Genomic DNA, 26,394 nt, shown 5'->3' on the forward strand with positions numbered 1-26,394 from the left:
CATTTTGGTTATCGATTGTTGAATTATAACTTAACGGTTAGCTACGGGTATTGCATTCACTTACATATATTTTATTATAATGTAATATTAATTGCATTAATCTTTTTAGTTTTAATATTATTACGAATAGTAAAGCGAATATACATATTTTAGCCTGAAGTATCTGGCATTTAATAGTTAACAAGCATGTTGTTAACTGTTGTTTATAGCAATTTTAGAGAAAAATTCTAATTTCACGGATTTTATGCCTATAATGGATTCACACGCCAGAATTAGCATCTGAATTGAAATCCAGTTTAATACGTGATGGCCTCTTCAATCAAACAGTTATTAATAGGCAGTCTTCTGTTCAGCATTTTCGTCGGAGTCCGAGCTAAACCAAAGTACTGTAGCAAGGAGTATTGTAGCATTCCCGGCGCTAAGCATGTTGCATGTGGAAAAGAAAAGAATGTAAGTAATAGCAAACTGGGAGCTGAACACGATACACGTTTTTTATACAATGCTATGCAGTATTTGGGCCCTAAATGTGAAGTAGATGCTGAGGTGGCGGATCTTACTGACATTAATGAAGTTATTGTATTTCGCATAAACGAATTGCGCACATTGGTGGCTCGCGGTGGGTTTAATGGATTTACAGCAGCTGCTCGTATGGGAACCCTTACTTGGAATAAAGAACTTGCTGATATTGCTGAGTACAATGTCCGAAAATGCTCAATGCATAAAGATAGGTGTCGAAATACAAAGAACCATCAAAAAGTTGGTCAGTTGGTAGCTTACCGCGGTCTCAAGGGATCCACACCGGTAATTATTGATATCTTAAATGATTTGTTAAATCTTTGGTTTAGCGAACAGACAGCAACGACAATGAACGATATTGCTAACTACAACGGTCCTGATGGGTAAGATACAAGCTTTTAACTTAGTGTTTTGCTTTTGTCTATCTGTCTTACTATGTATCTGTAGCAAGCCTAAGAATGGTTTCCTGCAACTTATTCTGGAAGGTGCCACTTCGGTTGGATGCGCAGCTCTGCAGCAGGCAAAAAATGGATGGCTACAAACATTTTTTACGTGTAATTTTGAGAATGCTCCCGTTGCGGGAAAACCAATTTTTACAACAGCAAACACTGCTGGCGAAGGCTGTATCTTGGGTAAGCACCCGAAGCATGTGCATCTTTGCAGCGAAAAAGAGAACTATGGTCAGCATTCGCCTAAACTTAAAGTTCGGAGTAAACAAGCAGATAGCGCGCCAGCTGAAGAGTCAGCGGTATCGCCAGCTGCAGGAGGAGAAACAACGCCAGCTGCAGGAGGAGAAACAACGCCAGCCGTAGGAGGAGAAACAACGCCAGCTACAGGAGGAGAAACAACGCCAGCTGCAGGAGGAGAAACAACGCCAGCTGCAGGAGGAGAAACAACCCCAGCTGCAGGAGGAGAAACAACGCCAGCTGCAGGAGGAGAAGCAACCCCAGCTGCAGGAGGAGAAGCAACCCCAGCTGCAGGAGGATCAAAGGAGAAGCCAGCGGAAGGATCTGAGGCACCGCCAACTGGAGCATCTGACACAGGCAATGGCCAGGAAACAACAACTAAGGCTGCGACTGAAGTTGATGAGGATGCATTTACAACAATGAAAACACCCTCACGCTTTTTACGTTTGAAATTTATGTTATATTTGCGTAAGCTTAGAAGAGCAGCAAGTCTAATCCAACGATATAATATTGTGATTTTGACTAATAACTATTTGGTGATGGACTCCAAAGGGAACAGCCCTAGTTGATTTTAATTTAATATCAGCTCATAAAAATTATAAATTAAAATAAAAAGTGTAAATTTTGGAAAGTGCTAAGTAATTACTGAGCCCAACTTGACCAATCCATTTCAAAAATAAAATTGTTATTCCATTGGATTCACTTAAAGGTATATTAAGCTTTAGAAAATTAATTGAAATGTATAGTTTACAGGGCCATAGCGTTTCTAATTGAAATCTCATATTGTCGTCGTTTGCATTTTACTCCAAATAGCGTGAATGCGTTGACGTCCTTCTTGTAAATGCTTCAGCAAATCGTCTGCAGTCGTCACATATGAGTGCTTTGGTGCTCCCGATGCTTTACATAGAAGTATATGCCTGTCAAAACGCCATTTCGTTTTAAATATTTTATTGCAGTATTGACAGGTAAGATTATCGTCGTCGTCGTTGTCTTCTTTATCGTCTAATCCATGGCTGTCGTGGTTTTCATGCTGCTTAGTTATGCGCTGTGTTTGGGTCGAGCGCGGCTCAGATTTGACAATAATCTGCGTTTTGTTCTTGTTTTGAAGCTCATCTTGATGATTGTAGCGTATATGATTAAACATTTTGGACATGCTCGTCTTTGTACGATCGCATAAGGTGCACTTTAGATACGATCGATATGGCAGGTGTTTAAAGCAATGCTTTTGCAGATCGCTGCGCGACGTAGTATGCAGTACATCGTGGCATTGTAGGCAAGTGCTCTGAGTATCTTTTATTTTAAAGCTATTCCCAATGAAGTTCTCAAAATCATGCATTTTGAATACATGTTTACGCCAGTCATCCATAGCATCAATCTCTTTGCCACATGTTGGGCATAAATATGAAATTAGCTTAGCTAGCTCATTGCTTGACATTTCAGGATTCTCATCTTCTTCTTGTGTCGGCAAGCGACGGCGTTTTTTTGGTGGTGAACTCTCTCGTTCAGCTTTTCTGATGCTTTGCGAGCTCATTTTTTTCTTTAAGCTAGCGACCTCCTCTTTACCCAACGCATCAATTTCAATAATCACTAATTCCTTTGGCTGCTGCGCATTGGTTGATTCTGAAGGTTGTTCCTCAAAGAATTCCTCACACAGCTCATTTAATTCCTCGGGATTTTCCTCATTTTCCGTTTCCTTGCGTATAATATCTTCGTAGGCGTCTAGACAACGATCGAGTGCTTGCTCGCTAGCATTGGGCTTGGCTTTCAGTTTTGTGGCCACTGTATTTTCCGGCAACTCGGTTTGCAAATCAATGTCTAGTAGTGCCTTCTGCAATAAATCTTTCCGATTTTCTGCCTGTTGTTTTGAGATAGCTATTTTTGAGCTTATATCCCCAGTGCTGCGCTTTGCTTGCTTTAGTTTAGCTTCGTACTTTTCAATTTCTTTCAAGTGTGTGTTCATCAAATGTTCATTCAAGGCACGACGTCTTGTATATGCGCAGCGACAGTGCACACATCGGTAAGTTTCACGATGTTCCAAATGCAAGAAATAATGATACTGCAGCAGCGCAATGGTCTTGTGGGCGTTCTCCACATACTTGAAGCACACTTGACACTCGTGAAAATGTTCATCGACTTGGGTAAATTTGAAATCGACAAATGTCTTACTCAAATAGTCATGTTTCTGCGGATCAGAAAAATTATTAATAAGTTGTAAAGAAAATTCGAAATCCCATACCATATTCAAGTGCTGCCGCCATTCAACTTGGGTGCGAAAGGCTTTACCGCATTCGGGGCATATGTACACTATGTGAGCCTCCAGGCGTGAATTCAGCTTAGCTTGCTCATCGGTGAGCATATTATAAGTGGCCATTGATTTAATATTAACAAAATTATTTTTTATGTAAACAATACGCTTGTGCTGCACCGGGATTCGATTTTAAATCGAATTTAGACAATCGATAAATTCATATTAGAGTAGTTCAACGCAGTTCAAGTGAAGGATAAAGTTCAGTTGTTGAGTCCCGAGTTCGATCGTTCGGAATAGTTCAATCGAACTTATTCTGAACGGTTCGATACAACTCTGTTGTAAATAATTGTGAACGATTATTATGTGGAGAAAATTACGATCACTAACTAAAGTCTTGACAGCCGGGAACACAAATTTGTAAAAACTGTGAAATAATTTATAGCCAAATAAAAATATTCTTAAAACACCATGTCGAGTGGCGCCAAAGCAGCGGTAAGTGCCTTCACAGTTATATTTTTGATGGCGCATATTAATATATTGTTTTGCAAGGCAGTTAACAAGCACAGGCACCACGTCCGCAACTGCAACTGCAACGGCGGCCAGTGCACCATCAGTTGGTGGGAGCGGAAATGTACAGGAGTTTAAGATTAGAGTGCCCAAGATGCGCAAGAAGCATCATGTTATGCGTTTTAATGCTACACTTAACGTGGACTTTGCTCAATGGCGCAACGTAAAGCTAGAGCGCGAGAACAATATGAAAGAATTTCGTGGTATGGACGAGGAGCAGCCCAAGTTTGGGGCTGGCTCGGAATATAATCGAGACCAGCGCGAGGAGGCGCGTCGCAAAAAATTTGGCATCATAGCGCGCAAGTACAGGCCAGAAGCCCAGCCATGGATATTGAAAGTAGGTGGCAAGACTGGCAAAAAATTCAAGGGAATACGAGAAGGTGGCGTTGGCGAAAACGCAGCATTCTATGTCTTCACCCACGCGCCAGATGGCGCCATTGAAGCCTATCCGCTAACTGAATGGTATAACTTTCAGCCCATTCAGCGTTATAAGTCGCTGTCTGCTGAGGAAGCGGAGCAGGAGTTTGGACGACGCAAGAAGGTAATGAATTACTTTTCACTTATGTTGCGCAAACGTTTGCGAGGCGACGAGGAGGAGGAGCAGGATCCTGAGGAGGTCAAGCTTATAAAGAGTGCCACTAAAAAGTCAAAGGAGCTGAAAATTACTGACATGGATGAATGGATAGACTCGGAGGATGAATCCGACTCAAATGATGAGGAAGAGAAAAAGAAAAAAGAGCAAGAAGACAGCGATGATGGCTCTGGCAAGAAAGCTAAAGGTAAGAAAGGCGCAGAGAAGAAGAAAAAGAAACGGGACGTTGACGATGAGGCTTTCGAAGAGTCTGACGATGGAGACGAGGAGGGTCGCGAAATGGACTACGATACCAGTTCAAGTGAAGAGTAAGCACAAAAAAAAAAACAAATGTACTATATTCAATGTTAAACGAATAATTTCTTGATACAGTGAACCAGATCCAGAGTCCAAGATGGTTAAGGATATGAAAGGCGTTGCCGAAGAAGATGCGCTGCGCAAGTTGTTGACATCAGATGAAGAAGAGGACGAAGAGAAGAAATCTGATGAGTCTGATAAGGAAGATGGAGACGAAAAGAAGAAGAAAGATAAAAACAAGGACGAGGCCGGCAAGGATAAAAAGAAAAAGAAGCAAGTTAAAGATGACAAAAAGAACAAAGGCAATGGTACCGATTCATCCACGGATCTCAGCTCTGACAGTACCGACTCTGAGGAAGATCTTAGCAATGGTCCGCCTAAGAAGAAACCAAATGCAGCTAATAAAGATAAGGACAAGGATAAGGATAACGCCAACAAGGCCAGCACAAGCGGTGCAACTCAAAATAAATCACGTTCGGCAACTCCAACGCCTACTAATGATGCCAGCAAGCGCAAATTAAACAGCTTGCCAAGTGATCTAACCGGGTCTGACACCAGCAACAGTCCCAATAGCACCCCTGCCAAGCGTCCCAAGAATGAGCTTAGCAATTCCTTGCCATCTTCATTTGCAGGTGTCGTTAGCAACAAAGTGGAGTAAGTTCATTACATTTGAATTACAATTTTGTGACTTCTTTATTAAACAAAATTTTGTATTCACAGAGACTACGGTATAACCGAAGAGGCTGTGCGCCGTTATCTCAAACGTAAGCCCTTGACAGCTACAGAGCTGCTAACAAAGTTTAAAAACAAAAAGACTGGCGTGTCCAGCGATCGTTTGGTTGAGACAATGACCAAGATATTGAAGAAAATCAATCCAGTCAAGCACACTATTCAGGGAAAAATGTACTTGTGGATTAAATAATTAAGCACTTGTGTTAAGCAATGGAATGAATTAGTTAAAACTATCTTTTTATAATTTGCAAACATAAATAATATTAATAAATGAGCAAATTAATACACTTGTACATAATTCAAATTTAGCGCGTTGGAGGAAAACACTCATTGCTATGAAAATCGAGTGCGAAATCGAATAGTCAGTTAGATTTAGATAACTTTGTTTAAGTCATATCGCACACTTGTCCTAGAGGAAATAGGCCACTGTCATCCACATGGTTATTAAAAAACCAGCAAAAAGAAAAACAAAGTCCCCAATACAAATTAAGTAAGCGCACTTTAGGTGATGTAAAATGTAAAATAAGAGATAAACCAATAACCAGATACCTGTTAAATAAGTGTGTGAATTGTTTGTGCATAAAACCAGTCATTTAAAAACAATTTACTGCAACGCAATTTCAATTCCTGATGGCGAGTGCGACAGAGAGCGAGCATGAATGGGCGAGTGCCTAAAAAAATTAGATTGTGTACAATAATACAAATAGGCAACAGTTTCAACAAATTTCATTAGAACTGGTAAAGTGAGAAATTCGCAAGTGAGTACCAGATACAATTTTTGGTATTACCTTAGCACCAGCTGCTTTCTTGGAGCAATTAAATCACATGCACACACGCACTAATACACTAAACCGCAGTCGCACACATGCAAATATACAAAACATAACAAAAGCAGAAACAGTTGGAATTGAGCTTTTGCCTGCTGCTATACGCATTGTTCTATGCTCTACACCTGTTGGCCAATAGCAATTTATCGTTTACTTTGTGCTCCACGAATAATTTGCACTAAGCAGGAATTAGTTGCTATAAAAGACCTTGAGGCCCAAGTACTATTTATGTGCGTGTGTAAAGTTCAAGGAAATATTGTATGTGCATGTGTGTGTCAAGTTCGTTGTGGGTGTTCACTGCATACATACATATGTTTGGGTACTTGCCTTGATTGATATTAAACTTGTAAATATGCTCGAATTATGTACATAACTATATTAAATTAGTAAAATGGAGCTCCAAATTTAATTTAGCTCACAATTCACAAACACAATACTCGTTTGGCTTAGCTAATATTTGTGTATACAATCAAAACAAAGTCACGTTCTTATTTGCTAAGTGTGAATTATATGTGACGTTTTTTATTAAATTATGTATTATATACAAAAATGAATGCTAATATTTGAGTTTAGCCCCAAATGTTTTGTATAGCTAATGTATTATCAGCTTAGCACGGCGTCGCTTTTTTCATAAAGAGTGTAAATTTGAAATATTTGCTATCGCTCAGCTACTAAAATGATTCATACTCTCTCTACCGGTAATCATATAAATACACTATTTATGGCTGGCACTAGAACTTAAAGTGCCAATAAAATTATAAATATATAGTTAAATTAATAAAACGCATCAGAAACACTCAAAAAATATTTAAAATGCTTTGCCAGTTCACGCGATTTGTCAACAATCAAAACAGCTGAGTGTCCAACAACGCACACACACAGACACACGCATATGCATGTATGTGTGAGTTTTAAAAATTGTTTATCTTATCAGCTGTTGTAAAGTCGCTGCTCGCTGCTGCACTGATCTGTTTATTTGCTTTTGACTTAAGCTTACTGTTTTTTATTCACTTTGTCTTGCAGGCCACAACAGACAAACATATAAACACCCAAAGGCCAAACAGATGAGAAATGAAAATAGTGCGAATGCTACAAACAAACACAGACAGCAGCATATTGAGCGGCGACAGCAAACTGAGCGAATAACAACAATACAGTAATTCCCAGCAAAGTTGCAGGACCAGCAACATCAGCAGCAGCTTTCTCCTTCTGTCGCAAGCAGCAGCAGCAGCAGCAGAATGTTGGGCAATCGTTATTTCACACTCGAATTGACATTTTTGCTAGTCTGTTTGACATGCCATCAATTCTTTATTGAAGGTCATGTACTTGTTTATAAGCGTATTACAAATCAGGCAAGTTGAGCATAAAACTACATAATTCCATATAATTTAATTATAATACTTTTAATGCAGCTCATAGAGGAGTTTAATGACTTGCCATCAAGATTTGGTCCCGAAATATCTGGCAACAGTTTGCGCTTGTTTGCAGTGCCAGCTGACAATACATATGGTTGCAAGCATTTAAAGCCACCACCAAGGACTGGGTATCCACCTAACGCCAAGTTTGTGGTGATTATATCGCGGTAAGCCAATAAAACTTTTAATAAACTTTTATATAAACGGCATTTGTTTATATAACAGCGGCGGTGATTGTACTTTTGAGACAAAGGTGCGCGTTGCACAGAGTGCTATGTACTATGCTGTGATCATCTACAACAATGAGGGCGACGAGCTGGGTAAGAATGGCATTGTATGAATGAGCACAGCTAAAATGTATTTATTTTTTGTTTATAGAACAAATGACCGCCAATAATGTCACAGGCATACATACACCATCCGTTTTTGTGGGCCTTACCACCGGCAAAATATTATTATCGTTCTACACAACCGATGTGGATCTGCTGATCAACGATGAGCTGCCCTTTAATATAAATACACAGCTTATATTGCCGTTTTCGATACTAATTGGACTCTGTTTTCTGATTATGGTATGCATAAGCTATAATAATTTACTATAATGTACGGCACTATAATAGCGCTTTATTTTGTTAAAGCAGATTGTCTACATGATATACAAATGCATACGCGAGCAGCGTCGGCAGCGTCGCTACAGATTGCCCAAAAGAATGCTGAAGAAAATTCCAGTGCTGCGTTATACCAAAAATAATCCAAACACCAAATATGAGACTTGCGTTATCTGCCTCGAGGACTTTGTCGAAGACGATAAGCTGCGTGTGCTGCCATGTTCACATCGTATGTTGGCAAATAGTATAATGTTATGCATTATGTTTGTTTTTAATATATTATGTATTTGCAGCATATCACAGCCACTGCATTGATCCTTGGCTAACTGAGAACCGCCGTGTCTGTCCAATTTGCAAGCGCAAGGTTTTTACGAAAGGCGAAACTCGTGCAAGTCGGAATCGACAGCCTTCATTGGATAGTGTCACGGATACTGACGATGATACAACGCCGCTTTTGCAGCAGCAGCAGCCAACATCAGCAACTCCAGGCGTTGCAGCGACTGCAGTTGTTGCCAGCGGCAGCAATAGCAGCACTCTAAATATGCCTGCCACAGCTGGCGCTGCCACAACGCGTCACGGCACATTTAGGCGCGACAATAATATAAATGAATCAGTAGCGGCACAGGAACAGCACAGCTCTGATGATGAGAATGGTAACATAGCCGTTTAGAAAGTAAAAAGTTTGCATTTAAATTATGTTTATACTTATACACAGCGCTACTGATGAATACATCAGCATCGTCCTCCCAACGCCGCATCAATCCATTCGATCGTTCACCTAATTTGCCAGCTCATTTGGTGAATCAACTGAACGAACCAAGTGCTACTTTCTGGTCACGTCTCAACGCTCGGTAGGTGCAAGTGCAATGCCATTGGCACATTAACTAATTGTAGTTTGTTCTGCAGCTTGTTTCGACGCCAGCCAGCAAGCATCAGTGTGGCGGCACCCGCATATCTGGAGCATGTGGAGTCTGGTACAAACACATATGCTGGTCGTGGCATGACAGCAACTGCCACAGCTGCTATTGAAACCGTACCCACATCTAACAACATTCTGAATCCGAATTTAAGCGGTTCGTTTAAAGATGATGATCAATTGCCACCACATCGATCCATCTATGAGCCAATTGCAGCAGTCACACCTGGCACAGAGCAGCAACGCACACCGTCTATTGCTGTTGCCGCCGCCGATTCGGCGTTTTTGCAGACGCCCACGCAGGGCGGCATAGGCGTAGCTGCATTGCCGCCACACAGCTCTTCGGATCTGCAATTTCTCATATGAAGTAAAAGTACCCACGTCGATGCAATAAGAAAAGTTTAGTTTTGTAGTAACACTAGCTCGTAATAAGAAACAAAAAAAGAGAACAAAACGAAAACGAAAACCCAACTAAAGTAAATGCGTTTTGTAGGCAAAGATTGGTATAGTTGTCGCTTTGGCTGCCAGCATCGCATCTTTGTTTTAAATAATTAACAACTTAATACATAATTATGCAGCTGTAATTCTTATCATCATCCACTATGCACTGATGATTTTCCACTGCAACTCACTAACATTCATACATACATAACATACATACATATATATATACATACATTAATATGCATATAGAAATTGTGATTTATTTTATATACCTTATACATTACTGAACTTATTGGCTTGCGTAAAAACGAAAAACCAAACAAAGCATATAAAGCAAACAAATGCGAATTACTATTTATCATTGTATAAGTTTGAAATTGTGTTTACCTGAATTTGAATTTCTGGTTTATTTTGATTTTCACTTAATTCCGCAAACCATTGAATGAAATTGTTTTTAACAACTAAAGCCTGTACACAAATGTTTGTAATAATTTTACTCGATAGACACTAGTTATAATAAGCATGTGAAATTTGTTGCTTTAGGGCTTTCGAAAATTTAAACTAAAATCCATATATTGCGTATGCTGTTACTGTATATTCTGTTCGATTTAACTAATTTTAAGTAATGCTGTGTATTATATATTGGAATTTTATTGATATTTCAGTATGCTAAATGCAAACAGTTGAAGTAAAAAAAAAAAAAAAAATATAAATATTTCATATTGTGTAGAGATTTGTAAGTTACACAATTTTAAAATAGTTACTCTAGTTTGTGATTAATTCTCGCAAATAAAATAAGTTAATTGGCAATTAATAAAAAACTGTCACCAAAAAAAAAATAACATTATTATAAAACGAATTCAATTAAAACTAAAAGTATAAACTGTGCGTTTGAATGTAAAAATTAAAGCAATGGATGTAAATCTAAAAGCCTGTGTGAAATATAATTTATTCGGCCAGTTTTTTTTTAATTAAAATCAGCTTTAAAAATTCTAATTAGGCAGATCGGTTTGGAATCCAAGTCAGGTAGGTGCGCTGAGTATATTCGATCAAGAAAACAAAATAGTTTTTTAGTTTTGTACATATACAAACGTTTTTTTTTTTATTGTATACGATAACTATAAATAGAGTTTCATATATAATAGATAAACATAGTTATTTTATAGTATTGAGTAATGCACAGAAACTTGTCAGCATTATAGTTATTAAACTAAACGTTTAGCAGAGCTTTAAATTGAATTTCACTATAAGTTTATACATATAGTGTGCATAACTATGCACATGCGTATATGAGTGATTGATTTTGTGTGTATATGTGTGTGTGTGTGTGTGCCATGTGAATGTGTGCGATGTCGTTTTGACTTTTGTTTGTACAAATTTGTATGCATATGAACGTTTGTATCTACGTAGATAGGCATACGTGAGTCGTTAAAGTGATGCGCGATTTGTTGCTGATGTAACTAAATGGATTGTAAGCTATTACGTATCCATAGTCTATATACAAAATATGCTTAGGGCTATAAAAACATTAAAGACTACGCTAATCGAATGTGAAGGCGGCTATCTCTACTTGACCACAAGCGATTGCTTGAGGTGCCGCACCAGGCCAGCGCCTATATCCTGAACATCCGGCCATTGGCGTATCACAAAGATAACCAAGCAAATTGATAGAAATGTAGTCAGCACGCGAACCCTGCAAAATAATTCAATTTGAATTAAACAGCACAAAATGCAGCCAATGTTAGTACACTCACCTTGTTTTGAGAAACGGCATTATGATGCCCGCTGCAGTGGCAACCAACAGCAGCACCACTTGCAATATTGTTAATACCACATTGATGAGTTTCACAACCAGCGCACGAGCATTCGAGTTGTCAATGCCCTCGACGGTAACATATTGCTGCTGCGACATGTGCTCCATTTTCGATATCTATATAGGTGGGTGGTGGTTAGTTGTGATGTCAGCTATTGTTTAACGTATAGCAACTGTTATGAACTTACCCTTGTCTGACAGTTCTCGAGCACTTCGTTGACGTCACGTAGCCTTTCATCACTTTGGTATTGCACTTTCTCTTCCATGTCAGCAATCGTTTGTTTCAGATTCTCAATTTCATTCTGTAACACAAATCATTAGTCTGCTGCTGGGCAAGCTGCCAATAATAATAATAACAGACCTGATGCAATTCCGTCAAGTCATTGATTTGCTCCTCCAAGCCCTCGGCACGATAGCGTTCACTTTCAAGTGTTGCAGTCAAGTTGTTGAACTCCTTTTGGCCAGACTGCAAGCGCAAAAAATAGAACAATTTAGTAAAGTACTTAAAGCCATAGTTAATTTGATGGCTACCTCGAGGCGTTCGACGCGCTCTTTGAGCTTCTCGTTCTCAGCTTTGCGCTCGGCCAGCTCCGTTAACAGCGACTTGAGCACAATGTGGTACTGACTGGCGCCCGATTGACTCTTGCCGGAACTGCAAAACATAAAAAGCGTTCATTTTATGTATATATTAAATATTTTAGCGCTTGCTTACCCCGCTGGTATACTTTCGCTGGTGACGCTGCTGCACTCGCTGCCATTGTCGCTGTTGAATTTGCCGGTGCCGCTGCCAGTTGTGGTGTTGTTGTTCAAATTGTTGCCGCCACCAGAGCCAGTTGAGGTGCCTACGTTGGTTAGCTGCTGCGCATGCTGCTGCTGCAGTCGCTCACCAGCCACGCCCAGCACATCCGCATTGGCCGCCTGCATGCCCTGCAGCTCAGCCTCGCTCAGCTGATTGATGTTGTCCGCACTGCCGAACTTGTTCTTAATCAGATGCGCAAACTCACGCGGCTTGGACATTACCGAGCCGGAGAAGCCAGTGATGCCATCGCGTATATTGCCGCCCACATTGCGTAGTCCTTGGCCCACATCGCGCAGCACTTCGCGTGGCTGGCGATGCTGACTCTTGGTCTGGTATTGATGATTCTGCAGATCTTTGGCACGTTTGGTGTAATTGTCCAGTTTCTTTTGCAGCTGTGAAATGCTGTGTGCGCTCTTTTGATTCTTTTTCTCAAAGACAGCCTGCAAATGAAATTTATTAATAACTATTAAAGCAAATTTATTTGTTTAACTTACCTTAATGCGTTGCAGCTGTTGCTTGTCGGCGCTTGCAGCGAGCTTTAGATACTCGTTGACATTGTCTGAAATAGAAAATTTAAATGAACGCTCAAATGTATGCTATACTTTTGAACTTACCATCTCTGGAAGTCTGCTCCTGTCTAATTGACTCCTTGGTGCACTGTATCTTGGTGTTGAGGCGATCAAGCGCCTGCAAGCTGGAACTACGCTCATGGCTGCGTCGATGCTTTTTGCTGCTGTCAAACTCATCGGAGACAAACGACGAGTAGTAGTCCTCATTGCCCGATAGACGCGATGAGTCTTCCAGGCCGCTGCCAGTGCCAGCGCTGCCGCCACCACCGCCGCCGCCGCCGCCAACAACATTCGCGCCAGCAACAGCAACGGAAAAGTCCGTCATGTCGCCAACGCCGGCACCAATGAGACCGCTGTAGGCAAGCAAACCGCCCTGATCGGAGCCATGTGTGCGTCGCTGGCGCTCGCGACTGCGTCGCCGATGTGTGGGGCTGTGGCTGCGAAAGCCGCGCACGGCCACGCCCCCACTGCTGCTCAGACTGCCGGTCACCGTGTTGCCGCCGCTATAGACAGCCGCCTGTGCAGCTGCCACTGTGCTGGACGAGGCCGACGAGTTGCTGTTGTTAGTTGCAGCAGCTGCTGCTGCTGCTATCGTCACTGCTGTTGGCGCTGCTGCTGCTGCTGCTGCTGTCGGCGCTGCTGCAACTGTTGCTGAGTCGTTGCTGCGTTCCCTGGACACTGGCGAAGTGTGACGCATAGAGAAATGAATAAGTATGCAATTTATTCGCTTGAGCTCAACTCAATACTGACTTATGCACAATGGTGAAGAATGTGAATACAATAGCAAAGTTAGATTAACGACAGCAGCAACAACAAGAAAACAAAGCGCATGGTCATTAAATTTCAAGCCTGAGTTGGGTGTGGGTGTTGCACTCAAGCTTAAAATAAAATGTGTTGCTGTTGTTGTTGTTGTTGCTTTGGTGCGAGTGTGTATGACAGTTAGACAGCGATGCGTCAAAACAAGTTTAGTTATGTGCGGGATAGAGACAGTGACAGTCAGTGTTAGAGCGAGAAAGACAGCAGGCGTTTTTAAAAGCGTTTATGCGTTTGCTGTAAAAAGAAAAACCGAGCAAATGCAAGCAATGTGTGAATGTTTGTGTGTATGTATGTATGTGTATGTAACTATGATTTAAATTTATTCGTTTTGTATGTACGTACAATTGTTGCTTGTTTGTTTGTTTGCTTGTGGATTTATGTGGTTTGCTGGCAGCTTTACATTCAACGATTACAACAAAGCTGTTTCGAAAATAAAATAAAAAGCACAAAAGAATAAAAGTATAAGTCAAACATATAGTACAATGAAAACAATGCAAGTTATAAATAGAAAGCACACAAAATAATTAAAGATAAGCAACATACGCACACAAGCAACACTAAGTTTGGTTTATAAATTAAAACAAGCGATGCTACAAATTTAATAGTAAACTGGCTTGCTCATTAACACTGTTCACACTTGTCTTAAGTTTAATTAATTAATAAGTATAATAATTTTACTGCCTAACTGACTCTAGTGAATTTTAAATTGTTTGCTAACGAAAATATGAAACTCAGCTATAATTATTATATATTCTTATGAACACTTCAAACTTTAACTATAATAGCAACACATATATTTTTTTAAATAATATTACAGCTCTACCTAATTTTGATATATGCACTCATATTAATTTTATTTTATTTTGCACATAATTAAAATCCAAGTCAATAAACTGTTTTAAATACAATTATCAGTTTAGCTATGCGGAAGTGTCTACTGTTTATCACTCCTAGCAACATTTCATAGATTGCCGGCAAGTGGGGACTTTGTTAATGAGCGCCCAGCCAAGGCATACACCGAATCATGGGCCAAGTGATTAGGCAATTAAGTTCACTAGTTGCAGGTGGCAGCAAGTGCTATGCGGTAGCTTATCAGCAATCTATGTGCGACAGAGACGGCACGAGCAGACGGTGCGATTGGCAGAGAGTTTTAATTAAATAGTAATTACTTTGCTCGCTGCTGCGGCTGGCGGATGGCGAACGACTGGCTCTCAAATTGGCACTGGAGGCGCGGGAGGAGCGCAAAGGCTGCAACGTTAGTTGATCCCGGCACGTGCTTGCAGCGCTGCTGACAGTCTGAGTTGCATCCATTATTGCATCTTGCTTGAAAGAAACATGAGCGCCTGCAAAAGCAAAAACAAGAAATGAAAAAGATTAATTATATATTCATAGAGCATATAAGCGTATAAGTGTGTGTATTATCTATATGAAGATTGTGGCAGCAGCAGCAGCAAGTGTGGCAAGGCGAGTGCAAAGTCCAAAGGTGAACGTATGCCAGATAATCTCAATGGCAAAGCGTTGAAAAACTAGCACAAGCCTCAACATTTCATTTCATTGAGAAATTGTATAAACGAATTATAATGCGCCGATTCGAGCCGCTGGCAGATTCAAAGCATATGCAAGCACAATATAAACAATGTAAGATTATCACATCAATTTTTGTATAAAATTCTTTTTAAATTTTCAATTTTATAATGCTGCCAAGTGAGCAATGAATTGCAGCAAACGACTTTGATATACACTTTGGCTAGCTGTTGCATGCAATTCTTTTAACAGAGATGCAAAAAGTAGAAAAATAAATCAATCTAAACAAAAATATGTTAGAGCAACATGAAATATATAAAAGTTTTCAATTTATTCATTAAAATCTACTGCGTTCCTAAATTTAAATTTGCTCTGAATGATTCCGGCCGCAATAAATGACTTAATATTTGAAAAAAAAAAAATAAAAAATTTGCTACTTTATTATTTATACTTACTTTTTAATCTTTTACTTAAAATCAAAATAAAAAGTAACAGCTAAAACTAATTTCTTCTAAATAAAAGCGTATCAAAAAGTTGGTATTCTGCACAGTTTTTAAATTAGCGCATACAGAATGTATAATGAATCATCAAAAATATTTTAATTGCTTATTTATTGTTTATGCTCTGACTCTACTAAAAGTTTTTACATTTTCTAAATGCTCAACATTAATTTATAGACTCTTCCGCGCTAGTTTTAGTTATCCTTAACCACTAAGGCACACATGTTTGTATATATTTAAGCATAAGCCAAGCTGACTCAATCAATACTTCCGCGTTTTCATGTGGGCGCTGCTGCTGCTGCTCAAGTGACTGCCATAGACAATCAGCGTATATTCATACAAACATACATCTAATTATAAGCTATGCATGTGTGTGTGTGTGTGTGTTTGATAAGTTTGTAATCATTTATATGTTTATATATCAAGTGCGCTGCGCTGACTGACATTGCATGCCGATGTGATGATGAAGAGACAACGACGACAACAGCGTTGACAATGATGGCATACAAAGATAACAATTGTTTAGTTTAACCAAAAATATTTATAAACAACACACACACACACATGCTTAGTTAGCTGCACATGTTGTTGTTCCCAAAACTTAAACGTGCGCCAACAATCGTGCGCTCCATTTATTTAAAGTCCCAACTTCATAGCAATGCCAGCATAGTAATTAAATTTAAATTAATTACACTTAATAAAAGTTTGATACACTTCAACTGCAACAATTGCAGCGCTTACTGCTCTCTCTCTCTCTCTCTCTGTTTGTCGCTCTTTGCTTTGTTGTTATAATAATCATGACATTTGTAACCTTTTTTGTTATTCGCTTTCTTCGCTGTAAATAAAAATACTTTAGCTTGGGCTCGCGCTTTGGTGTGGGTATAAAATATTGTTCAGGGTTATTGCACTCGGCTACAGCATTGGGCGCTGCTATTATCACAAAAGCAAAAGATTAAGCTGTCAATCTTGATAAGCGCGCTTGCTGCTTAGACTCAAGAATAAGTCATGAGCTCAGCAAGTGTTGCTACAGCAGCAGCTGCAACTATCAATGAAACAACAATAAATGCACCCAGCGACAGTAGCAACACTAAGATGCGCTCTCTAGCATTTTTTAAGTACACACATGAGTTTAAAGCATGCTGATTCGCATTTATTAGATTCAATTATGCCAGAGCACAGACACACAATCAATTGCTAATGAGAATTGCGCAACGTGTCGTCATCTTAGGGCACTCACTTTGCGAGACGCAGACCATACGCGACTGACTTGTTGCCCGCAGCAGATTCTATAGACCACCCACTTACCCCAACCCCCACTTGTTGTCGCTGCTGTTGGTAGCCGCAAATGTAAAAAAGCAAACAAACAGCACATTTGTGAAGGTCGCGCTAGCGTCGCATCGACTGTTCGTTTGGCTGGGTTTATAAATATGCACAAAGAACCGCACTAAATTATAACTAATGCATAACAGATCATCCATTAGAATTATAATGTCAAGCTAAGTAACTAACGTCAGTCCGTCCGACGTAGCATGTGCCGCTAACCTTGAAGTAAAATTTCAAGCTACAGCCAACAGTTAGGCCCAAACATTTGGCCACATAAGTAATTGGCTCACCTAACAAATTAAATTATAGCCATAAACATAAACAAGCTGAGCTTAAATTTGAGTTCAAATACTTGAAATTTGTTTTGCTTGTAATTTAAAATTTAGCTGCCCATAATTTAGCTCATAAGCCAAACTCTACTTTAAGTAACAATCTTTTAATCAATTAAGCTGACGCAAACGACAGTATGAGACTCTGTACATCTAAAAACAAACTTTATGTGCATAGAGCGACTCAATAAAGTTTGCTTTGCTGATTTCCGTTCTATTGCAACTCGAGCTGCGTAATATTTAACAATTAATTATGCATAGCTTACAAAACTTAAAGTAAACTTGGGCTACAAGTTGCTTGAGCAACTAACAACTTCAATTTGCCAAGTCATGCATGCGCATTATATAAACTTTAGCTTTTATGCAAACAACATTAAATCAAGTACTTTGCTTTTATATAAGCTAAAGTGAGTTAGGTCAGGCTTTAAAACAAGCATTGAACTTGCAGCTTTGACTTAAAAGTTGTTGTATTTTTTTATTGCGAAGTTGGCACAACAAAAGCTCAAGATATTGTTATTGTTGTTAACTCAGCATAAGCAGACGACATTACGTTGTGTTTGTTGTTGCAGGTGTTTAAAATGACATTAAAGCGTTCAACGTATTGGCAAAAGCAAAAGAACGCAAGAGCATGAACTTTTTTCTTATGGCTGTTGACTTTGTTCTTTAAAGAAATACCCAGCATTAAACCAAATCAATTAGGGTATATCTAAATGTGTTAATTTATTATATTAAAGATTGCTTATCAAATGGAATATTTGGTAAACTATTGCATGTGATTTTCTTTAGGGTATTTAGCAGTTGTTATTTGTTTGCTAATTCTGTTTGTTTTGTCACTTGCTGCTGTCATGTTAGACTCTGATTCAGGCAAACGTAATAAAAATTGCGCAATTTGTTGTTGTTACTGTTTCTAGATAAGCATGCGAACATAAACAAAACTCATGATTGTCGCTAAGCAAGCGAAAGGGACGACGACTTTGCAATTGATATTTGATTACAGCAAAATCAATCATAGAAATAATTGCAATTGAAGCCACAGCAGCTGCCTGCCCCGTATTATATAAACTAAAAGTAAACTAACTAAAGCTTAACAATTGAAACTAATCGTAAAATCAAAATGCAGCTGCGCTTTACGCAAAACTCATTAACAACAATCCCTTAGCCATGTCAGGTAAAAGTGAGTAGCAAAAAAAAAAAAAAACAATACATGTAATTTAAATGTGAAACTATAGAAAAGAAACAGATTTCCAAGTAAATGCCGAGCCTAATGACTTTTTCAAATATAGTAAGTGTTAAATATATGTAGAGAAATATAAATAAATGAGTTTATCAAGCTAACTTGCTATAGACTTTATTTAAAATATATGCTCAAGTAGCTAACAACGCAAAATATTAAACACTTCATATAGCAAAAGTCTATAAGAAGTTTTCAAAGTTAGCGTCAATTAAATATAAAATATAAATAAATTAATTTATCATGTTAAATTTCTAGAGACTTTATTATAATATAAATAAATTAATATACATAACTACGCTCAATGTTCATCATACTCTAAAAATAATTGCAAGTCTTCTATCTTTCAAATAAAAGAAAAAGTAAAAATCGTTTGTAGTAGTATTTCGTAGAAAATTTATATTTATGACTTTATAATCTAAATTCCCCAATTGCTTATCAAACTGCACACCTGAATCGAAACATAATCGGACACAGGCGCTGACGCTGCTTACAAATTTGAAAAAAAGTAGAAAACCCTAAGTTGATTGTACGGCTCGATTTTCAACTGAGTTCAGTTCTTGATATCGTCAGCTTATGAATCAGCAACCACAAAACAAAAATCTACGACTTTTCCTTATTTGTTGTCGTTCAATTTACTTGTGCGCAATTTGAAAAGAAAACATTTTCGCTGTTTGGTGCAAGTGCAACAAGAATAAAAACAATTGGGCAATTATTTTTAGTCAGCTAAACTCGCTCTCACTATGAAGAACTGACGAGGGCAGTTTCATAGCTTTGCTTGCTATTTTAAGTTACGTAAAAATTACAATTTCACGCTTTTATTGAAAAACAAAATACAATGGCTAAGTTGGAATTCAGTGTATTAAGTTATGGCCGCTTCAATCGTCAAGTTTTTAATAGTCTGTCTGCTCTGCAGCGTAGTCCTTGCTCTAAGGGATAAGTACTGCAGCAAGGAATATTGTAGCATTCCAAAAGCTAAGCATATTGCATGTGGAAAAACAAAGGATGTAAGTTATTCCATTTCATTCCAATTCGATAATTCGTCGTTTATTCCATGCGTTGCAGCATTTCGGTCGTAAATGTGAATCAGATGCTAGGGTGGTCAATATCTCTGATATTAATGAAATACTTGTATTTCGCCTAAACGAATATCGCTCTTTGGTGGCTAAAGGTGGCTACAATGGATATATGCCAGCTGCTCGCATGGGATCGCTTTCATGGAATAAAGAACTTGCTGATATGGCCGAGTACAATGTCCGTGAATGCACATTGCACAAGGATGTGTGTTTCAATACAAAACATTTCCGCCACGTTGGTCATATCGCCTCCTATCGCGGCCTTCATGGAGGCACCCAAACAGTTAGCCAATTACTAAGTGAATTACTAAGAACTTGGTTTGAGCCACAGGGAGAGATCACAATGAACGATATTGTCAACTACTACGGTACTTCGACCAAACTGTATCAAAATACAGATTTTCTGCAAATTATTCTGGAGAATGCCAATTCGATTGGATGCGCAGCTCTGCAGCAGATGAAAAATGGATGGCACCAAACATATTTTACGTGTATTTTTGAGAATGGTCTCGTTGTGGGAAAACCAATTTATACACCAGGGAGAGTTGCAGGCGAGGACTGTTGGTTTGCCAAGCATCCGAAGTTTAAACATCTTTGCAGCGATAAAGAGGACTACCATTCCCGTAAATCTAAAGCTAAAGCTCAAGTTCAAGATAAAGCTAAAGCTCAAGATAAAGTTAAAGCTCAAGATAAAGTTAAAGCTCGGAGTGGTGCATCGATTAAACAAGCAGATGCAGCGCCAGCTGAAGGATCAGAGGCAACAACAACTGGAGAAGCTGCGGTAACCGACGGAACAGAGCTGAAGCCAGCGAACGGATCTGAGGCAACGTCAACTGCAGAATCTCAAAGCTCATCACTTGTGGTGGAATCTCAGACAACAGCAACTCAAGCAGCTGAATCGTCAGCTGTAGGATCTGAAACTTCATCAACGAGTGAGAAAACATCTACAAATTTAGACGCTGGCCAAGAAACAACGATATCTACCGATGGAAATGATGTATCGACGACAAGTGAGCCCGCAGCTGAAACTGAGGATGAGGATGCATTTACAACAACGAAAGCACCACTTAGCATATTACGCAAGGAGTTTGAAAAATATTTGCGTATGCTTAACATGGCAGCAAAGCTTGTACAAATTAAGCGTATTGTAATTAAAACAAACAACTATGCAGTGGGCGCTCGTAAGTCTGGTAGGAGATGCTCGGATGATATATGGCCTATGATATGGGCTTTGGGTAATATAAGAAGGTAAACTAAACAAAATTATGTTGATGATGTCTTTTTATAATATATATTTTATACAAGTTCAGCAAAGAAGCAACAAACAAACATAAATATTTAAAGAACTTTTCATTGGCAAACTCAAGTGTAGACATCGGACGCAATCTATAGCTAAAGTCGGAAATGCAATGACTAGCAATCAACCCACGTACAGTGGTCAATACCTTTATGACCGTTATTAGCTTTGTGGCTAACCGGTTTGCTCCAATTGGCTTGTGCTACTTTTTTAGTTAAAGTTTATGACTGTTTATGCTGCAGTTGCGCTCTGTCTCTCTCTCTCTCTCTCTCTCTCTCTCTCTTTGGCATTTCTCACGTTATTGACCATGCGCTCGGTCATCTGGGCTTGGCTTATAAATCAGCAACGTCAGCTTAGCCATGCATGACTTACGTGTTCTTTAAAGCCTTGACCCTCGGGCCATGGCTGTGGGTGCCCAAGTTTAGTTATAAGTTTATTTCGTTCACCTACACAAACACAGAACTTGGGTCATAAAGAAAAACAGCTACAAATATGGGCATATCAAAAAGTCAAAGACTCATGCCAATATGAGTGGACGACACAGCTCCAAGTGTGTGGGCGCTTTACAAGTAAACAGCAAAAAACGCTTGAGGGCACTTAGAAGTTTTTTTTTAAGGCATACTTAGCGCATTTCTTTTGATAGTGGAACAATCTGTTTAGTATTTACATTTTTTTGACATATTATTGCCTTGAAATATGCTTTTGTTATTGCTAATTTGTAAACAATTATGAGCACTCTCAATGACAATTTGAGACGCCATTTATGTCAGCCAATAAAAAAACCAAAGAGTATTGCCAACAAATTCAATTATTGCAATCAACATAACGGTTAACGTATATGGTGCATCCAATTTCAATGACAACTCAGTTGCGTCACCTTAAAGCGTAATTCAATTTTGGGGCGAGCGTGGGTCAATTACCTTTACAGTTAAGCCAAAAGTCTGTTGACACTTTTGAAGAGAAAACGAACTTTGAGCTGAGCTTGGGCTTTGTCATTTGATCTCTGTGCTACTTTTAATTGACAAACGATCTTTATGTCTTTGTTCGTAATTTAAATATATATGCTGTGGCTTTGAGGTTTTTGTTTTTTATTATTCAACTGCATGATTCAACGCACATTGTTGCAACATTTGACGTGTCAATATGTTGCTTAGACTATAATAATTTTAATTTAATACTAATTAAATTAGTTCAAGCTAATTTCGCGCCATCAAAATTTGTCACGCTGTGCAAAGTTAATGTATTTATAGATTTATAATCATATCTCATGCTAAAATTTAAGTTGAAATAAAATTATATTAGCATGCATATTATCAATGTATTTCCGCGAAAAACAAAGACGCGTCAGCTATGTTGCTGCTGATACAACCAATACATATATACTATATATATGTGTGCCTAAAAAGGCAAATTCATTGTGAACAAAGTTCAACATTTTTACAACGTAGCGCTCGCATGTCTAAAATGCAAATACAAATACAGCAAAAAATCAACTAAAACAACGCAAATACAATAATAATAAATGACATTTCAGCTACTTCAGCTGTCGTGCATGAAATGTAAGTGAAGTGCTGAGAAACCGGAAAAAAACAAGCAAAAAATAAACTTGCAAACTAAACAAAATATAATAACACGCCCATTTATGTTGTAGATAAAAAAATAAATAAAACAAAGCCCAAGCTATAAAACAAAGCCAACAAAGCGCCAGTTTTATTCTCTTGCTCTGCCTTTTAAGAGAGCGAAAGAGAGGGAGAGAGACTTGACTGTTGTTTGCTGCTGACGAATGATTGTGACTTGTCTTTTGTTTGTCGCCTGATTTTTTGTGTTTTTATTATTTTAATATTTTAGTAGGTGAAAGTGGTTTACACAGCAGCAATTTTTAGCAATTTAAACAAATTTAACATTGCAATTTATTTTATGCAACGGAAGTTGTTTATGTTGTGAGTGCGACAGCCGCTGCTTTTGCTATTGTTGTTATTGTTTATAGCGCGTATCTAGCATTTAAGGTCAGTGTCAGATTTGGTCATGCACACATACATATATAACATACATGTGTGTGTAGAATTGATGCGTCGAATGATGAGTCACAGGCAATTAAGTGCTCTGAGCACAAAACATGAAAATTTTGTAGGAATTTAGAACAAGACTGAGGGCAAGAGGCTGACACTGGCGCAAGAGTGAGGTAGGCAGAGAGGGGTGCCAAAGATTAGATACATTTGCAAATTATATTTACACAATGAGCTAAATGTTTAGTCATTTTGTTAAATTCTTAAGAATAGTGTTTATAAAGACGCAAGATAAAAAATGATTAAGCCAAAGAGCAACTTATAGCGGCTTTATCAATGTTTAATCAATTGTGCTTGTTTAATTATAGCATAATAATTGTCATATAATTATTTATTTGATTTGTCATGCTACGAAGCCACTGTAATTTAATTTGTAAGCGAGTGCTCTGACTGTTATCCTAATTTAATATTAACAATACGCCCCGTTAAGCCCGTATACTCAATTTGTTATTGAACCACAGCATTGTTTATTTATTAGCATTGATTCACAACTGTTTGTTTCAATTAAATGCTAGATATTTTATATTTATCAATCTTGGCGTATTATTCATACCCTACACTTGTTATAAACCATATCGTGCATTATGCAATATATTCAGAGCATTAAACTAAAACAAAGCACCAAAAATCACGCAAATATTTGCATAACTAATTAATTTAATTTAATGCAAAGCAAAAAAAAAACATAAAAATACATTTGTTTGTACCTTATATTGTTGTTGTTGTTGCTATTGCTTTTGTGTTTAAGTTTTTGGCATTGGTATTTGTTTATTTATATTAGACTTGTGTGCGTTTTTGCGTTGTTGGGCGTGTGCCGCCCCAAAAGAAAACAACAATGAGCAACAACAACAGCTGCGGCCACTTCGCAAAACGCAAGAAAGAGAGTGTAAAGTGAAAGACGCACACACACGTGCGACACAACAGGGACCCAACAACAAAAAGAAAAACAAAATAAAACTACAAAAAAAAAAATACAACCTGGCAACAAGCAGGCGGCACACCCTAAACAAGTTTGCCTTTTGGCTTCTAGTGCAGAATTTGTGGAATTTGGCCGGCAATGTTCACAACATCAAGTAGTAATAAAGTTAATGAACATTATTATTGACTTTTTGTGAATTAATATGCTCATTCATACTGCAATTACTGCTAATTATTGAAAAGCATTCAATTAAAACTCAAACTCATACAATATCGCATATATTATTATTTATCTCCAATATGTATAAGCAACAGCATAACTGAAGGGCGTGTAGCTTCCTCGAACAATCGAGACTTTACTGTACTACTGTTAAGCCTATTATTTTAACTCTTTCTCTATCATATTTTGATGTTACTCTAATTCAATATAATTGTTTTAATTATTATACTTAACTGTGCTGAGTTGAACTTTTTTATTATTGGGATAGGCATACATACATATGTAAATTTTTGTTTGTGTGTATTTGTAAATTTGTATGCTTATACAATTTTTCTGGCACTTGGCAACCGAAAAATAAAATTGCTATCCAAAACGAAGAACCCAACAAAGTGGCGCCCATACACACACACACACACACACACACATACATATTCATTTATGTATTGTCTAGGTATATAATATAAATAATGCTTGACGTTGACGTTGTGTTCAATGAATTTTATACATATTAAGAAGCATACATAACATATAACGGTATGTATGCATAATTTCCCACAATTTGACTGGAGAGTGGGAGGCGAGAGCATCATAAATAATTTCATCAATGATTGGATTAGTTGAAGAGCAGCGCAACGGAGGAGGCGGGAGCATGCATATTAAATTAAATAAAAAAAATGTACAAATTTGTTCATGTGTGTGGTGTCGTGTCGGCCAGAAATAGCAGCAGCGACTAGCGAACGCTACAAACTACAACAATAAAATAAAATAATAATAATTCTTTACACTTGGCGATTTTCATGGAATTTAATTCAATTGCAGACAAAAACGTGTTCTGGCTATTGTTATTGTACAAACCGAACCGTGCCTGGCTCCCAGCAACGCAACAAAACAGTGAGATACATACATAAATATGTAAATACATCTTATTTGCCATTTAGAGCAAGTGCAGCGTAATTGAATTGATTATGGCTTGAGAGACAAGCTGACTGACAGTTTGCTATTGCACTGAGCTGTGTGTATCATGAATTAAATTGAAGTTGTTATTAACTGCAATTGGAAGCTCAACAATGACTGTGTGTGTGTGTGTGCGTGTGTGAGAGCAAAAGAGAGTACGTTTATGCATATGTTTGTATGCGAACGAGCGGAGATCTGGCAACAATAAAAAAACTGCAGTGCACACACTATGCATGTGTGTGTATATAGGTGTGGTTCATACATACATCACGAATATAAACAATTATAAACAATATTCGGCACGCACTCACCTTTTGGAACGCGGTCTTGCTTATTTTGTTTGGCTTGGCTGCAGTGGACGCCCTTTTATTTGTATTTTCTTTTGTTTTTGCTTTGGCACATACACAGAAACAGGAGGGCAATAAGCCAAAAACACGTTATTTCTTGGTTATTAAAAGAACTCTTTGAATTTTGCACTTGTGTGTCAGATTTTCTTCTTTGATTTTGATTTTCGCACCTTCTTTTCACCGTTTTTCGTTGCGCTCGTATTTGCGCTCTGTGCGCATCACAAAATTTTACTTGCGATTCGTTTGCTGTCCTGCTTTAAACTAACTTAATTGTTGCTTTTCCAGGTGTTACACTCCACGCGCGTCTTACTTGCGTTTAAATGCACAAGTTTTTTTTTTTAATTTAACAACAAAAATTGCGACGGCAGCAACGCGTAACGTAACGTCCGCCCGCTTGTTTTACAATAACAAAATAACAGAAAAACAAAAAAAAGACAGCTAGGAAACAGCTGCAAAGAGTTTAAAGTCTATTTAATTACTTTATTGAATTTACTTTTAGCACAAATTTTACGCACGTCCGTTGCGCTCGGTGGTCTTTTATGTTTATGTTTTTTAGCATAAGTCTCACAATTATTCATTAAGAAATTCAAAATAAAAATAAAGCGAGTATAATAATTGTGCGACCAGTGCGGCAACAGAAATGGCATAAGTGCAAACGAGATGCAAATAACGCAACATACTAGCGAGTATTATCCACAATAATATTGTGTGAGCAGTGCGCTGTTACAAAGCAACGCTGAAAAACATATGTGTGCACTGTTATT

At 38.2% G+C, this 26,394-nt stretch overlaps 6 protein-coding genes across 9 annotated transcripts; 4 read left to right on the top strand and 2 right to left on the bottom strand.

The window, feature by feature from the left end:
- Positions 1–185: 185 nt before the first annotated feature.
- On the top strand, positions 186–1,793 carry LOC108602969 (allergen Tab y 5.0101). Its single transcript, XM_017991351.2, has 3 exons — positions 186–450; positions 511–899; positions 964–1,793. The coding sequence occupies exons 1-3, from the start codon at positions 307–309 to the stop codon at positions 1,769–1,771; spliced, it is 1,341 nt and encodes a 446-aa protein (XP_017846840.2). The 5' UTR covers positions 186–306; the 3' UTR covers positions 1,772–1,793.
- Positions 1,794–1,951: 158 nt separating this feature from the next.
- LOC108602968 (zinc finger protein 236) lies at positions 1,952–3,766 on the bottom strand. Its single transcript, XM_017991350.1, has 2 exons — positions 3,439–3,766; positions 1,952–3,384 (listed from the first exon to the last, which is right to left on the bottom strand). The coding sequence occupies exons 1-2, from the start codon at positions 3,571–3,573 to the stop codon at positions 1,981–1,983; spliced, it is 1,539 nt and encodes a 512-aa protein (XP_017846839.1). The 5' UTR covers positions 3,574–3,766; the 3' UTR covers positions 1,952–1,980.
- A 67-nt stretch (positions 3,767–3,833) lies between these two features.
- LOC108602965 (general transcription factor IIF subunit 1) lies at positions 3,834–5,891 on the top strand. The gene is made up of 4 exons (XM_017991345.2): positions 3,834–3,942; positions 4,004–4,917; positions 4,982–5,560; positions 5,627–5,891. The coding sequence occupies exons 1-4, from the start codon at positions 3,919–3,921 to the stop codon at positions 5,826–5,828; spliced, it is 1,719 nt and encodes a 572-aa protein (XP_017846834.1). The 5' UTR covers positions 3,834–3,918; the 3' UTR covers positions 5,829–5,891.
- Positions 5,892–6,035: 144 nt separating this feature from the next.
- Positions 6,036–10,510, top strand: LOC108602966 (E3 ubiquitin-protein ligase RNF13). 4 transcript variants are annotated; one of them, XM_017991346.2, is made up of 9 exons: positions 6,036–6,128; positions 7,489–7,817; positions 7,878–8,047; positions 8,106–8,200; positions 8,259–8,452; positions 8,519–8,717; positions 8,782–9,141; positions 9,204–9,339; positions 9,395–10,510. In XM_017991346.2, exons 2-9 carry the CDS (start codon positions 7,704–7,706, stop codon positions 9,768–9,770), a joined length of 1,644 nt encoding a protein of 547 aa, XP_017846835.1. In that variant the 5' UTR covers positions 6,036–6,128; positions 7,489–7,703; the 3' UTR covers positions 9,771–10,510. The 4 variants fall into 4 exon arrangements, with proteins under 4 accessions (XP_017846835.1, XP_017846838.1, XP_017846836.1 ...); XM_017991349.2 differs by having other exon boundaries at positions 8,522–8,717; XM_017991347.2 differs by lacking the exon at positions 6,036–6,128 and adding an exon at positions 6,230–6,396.
- Positions 10,511–11,004: 494 nt separating this feature from the next.
- On the bottom strand, positions 11,005–26,095 carry LOC108604056 (transmembrane and coiled-coil domains protein 2). The gene is made up of 10 exons (XM_017993318.2): positions 25,595–26,095; positions 15,015–15,188; positions 13,075–13,707; positions 12,955–13,019; positions 12,374–12,900; positions 12,193–12,313; positions 12,023–12,127; positions 11,850–11,963; positions 11,603–11,778; positions 11,005–11,541 (listed from the first exon to the last, which is right to left on the bottom strand). The coding sequence occupies exons 2-10, from the start codon at positions 15,154–15,156 to the stop codon at positions 11,415–11,417; spliced, it is 2,010 nt and encodes a 669-aa protein (XP_017848807.1). The 5' UTR covers positions 15,157–15,188; positions 25,595–26,095; the 3' UTR covers positions 11,005–11,414.
- On the top strand, positions 19,622–21,142 carry LOC108601491 (CG42564). Its single transcript, XM_017989388.1, has 2 exons — positions 19,622–19,759; positions 19,818–21,142. Exons 1-2 carry the CDS (start codon positions 19,622–19,624, stop codon positions 21,078–21,080), a joined length of 1,401 nt encoding a protein of 466 aa, XP_017844877.1. The 3' UTR covers positions 21,081–21,142.
- Positions 26,096–26,394: the final 299 nt, after the last annotated feature.

This window comes from Drosophila busckii, chromosome 3R (assembly GCF_011750605.1).
Source record: "Drosophila busckii strain San Diego stock center, stock number 13000-0081.31 chromosome 3R, ASM1175060v1, whole genome shotgun sequence".
NCBI lineage: Eukaryota > Metazoa > Arthropoda > Insecta > Diptera > Drosophilidae > Drosophila > Drosophila busckii.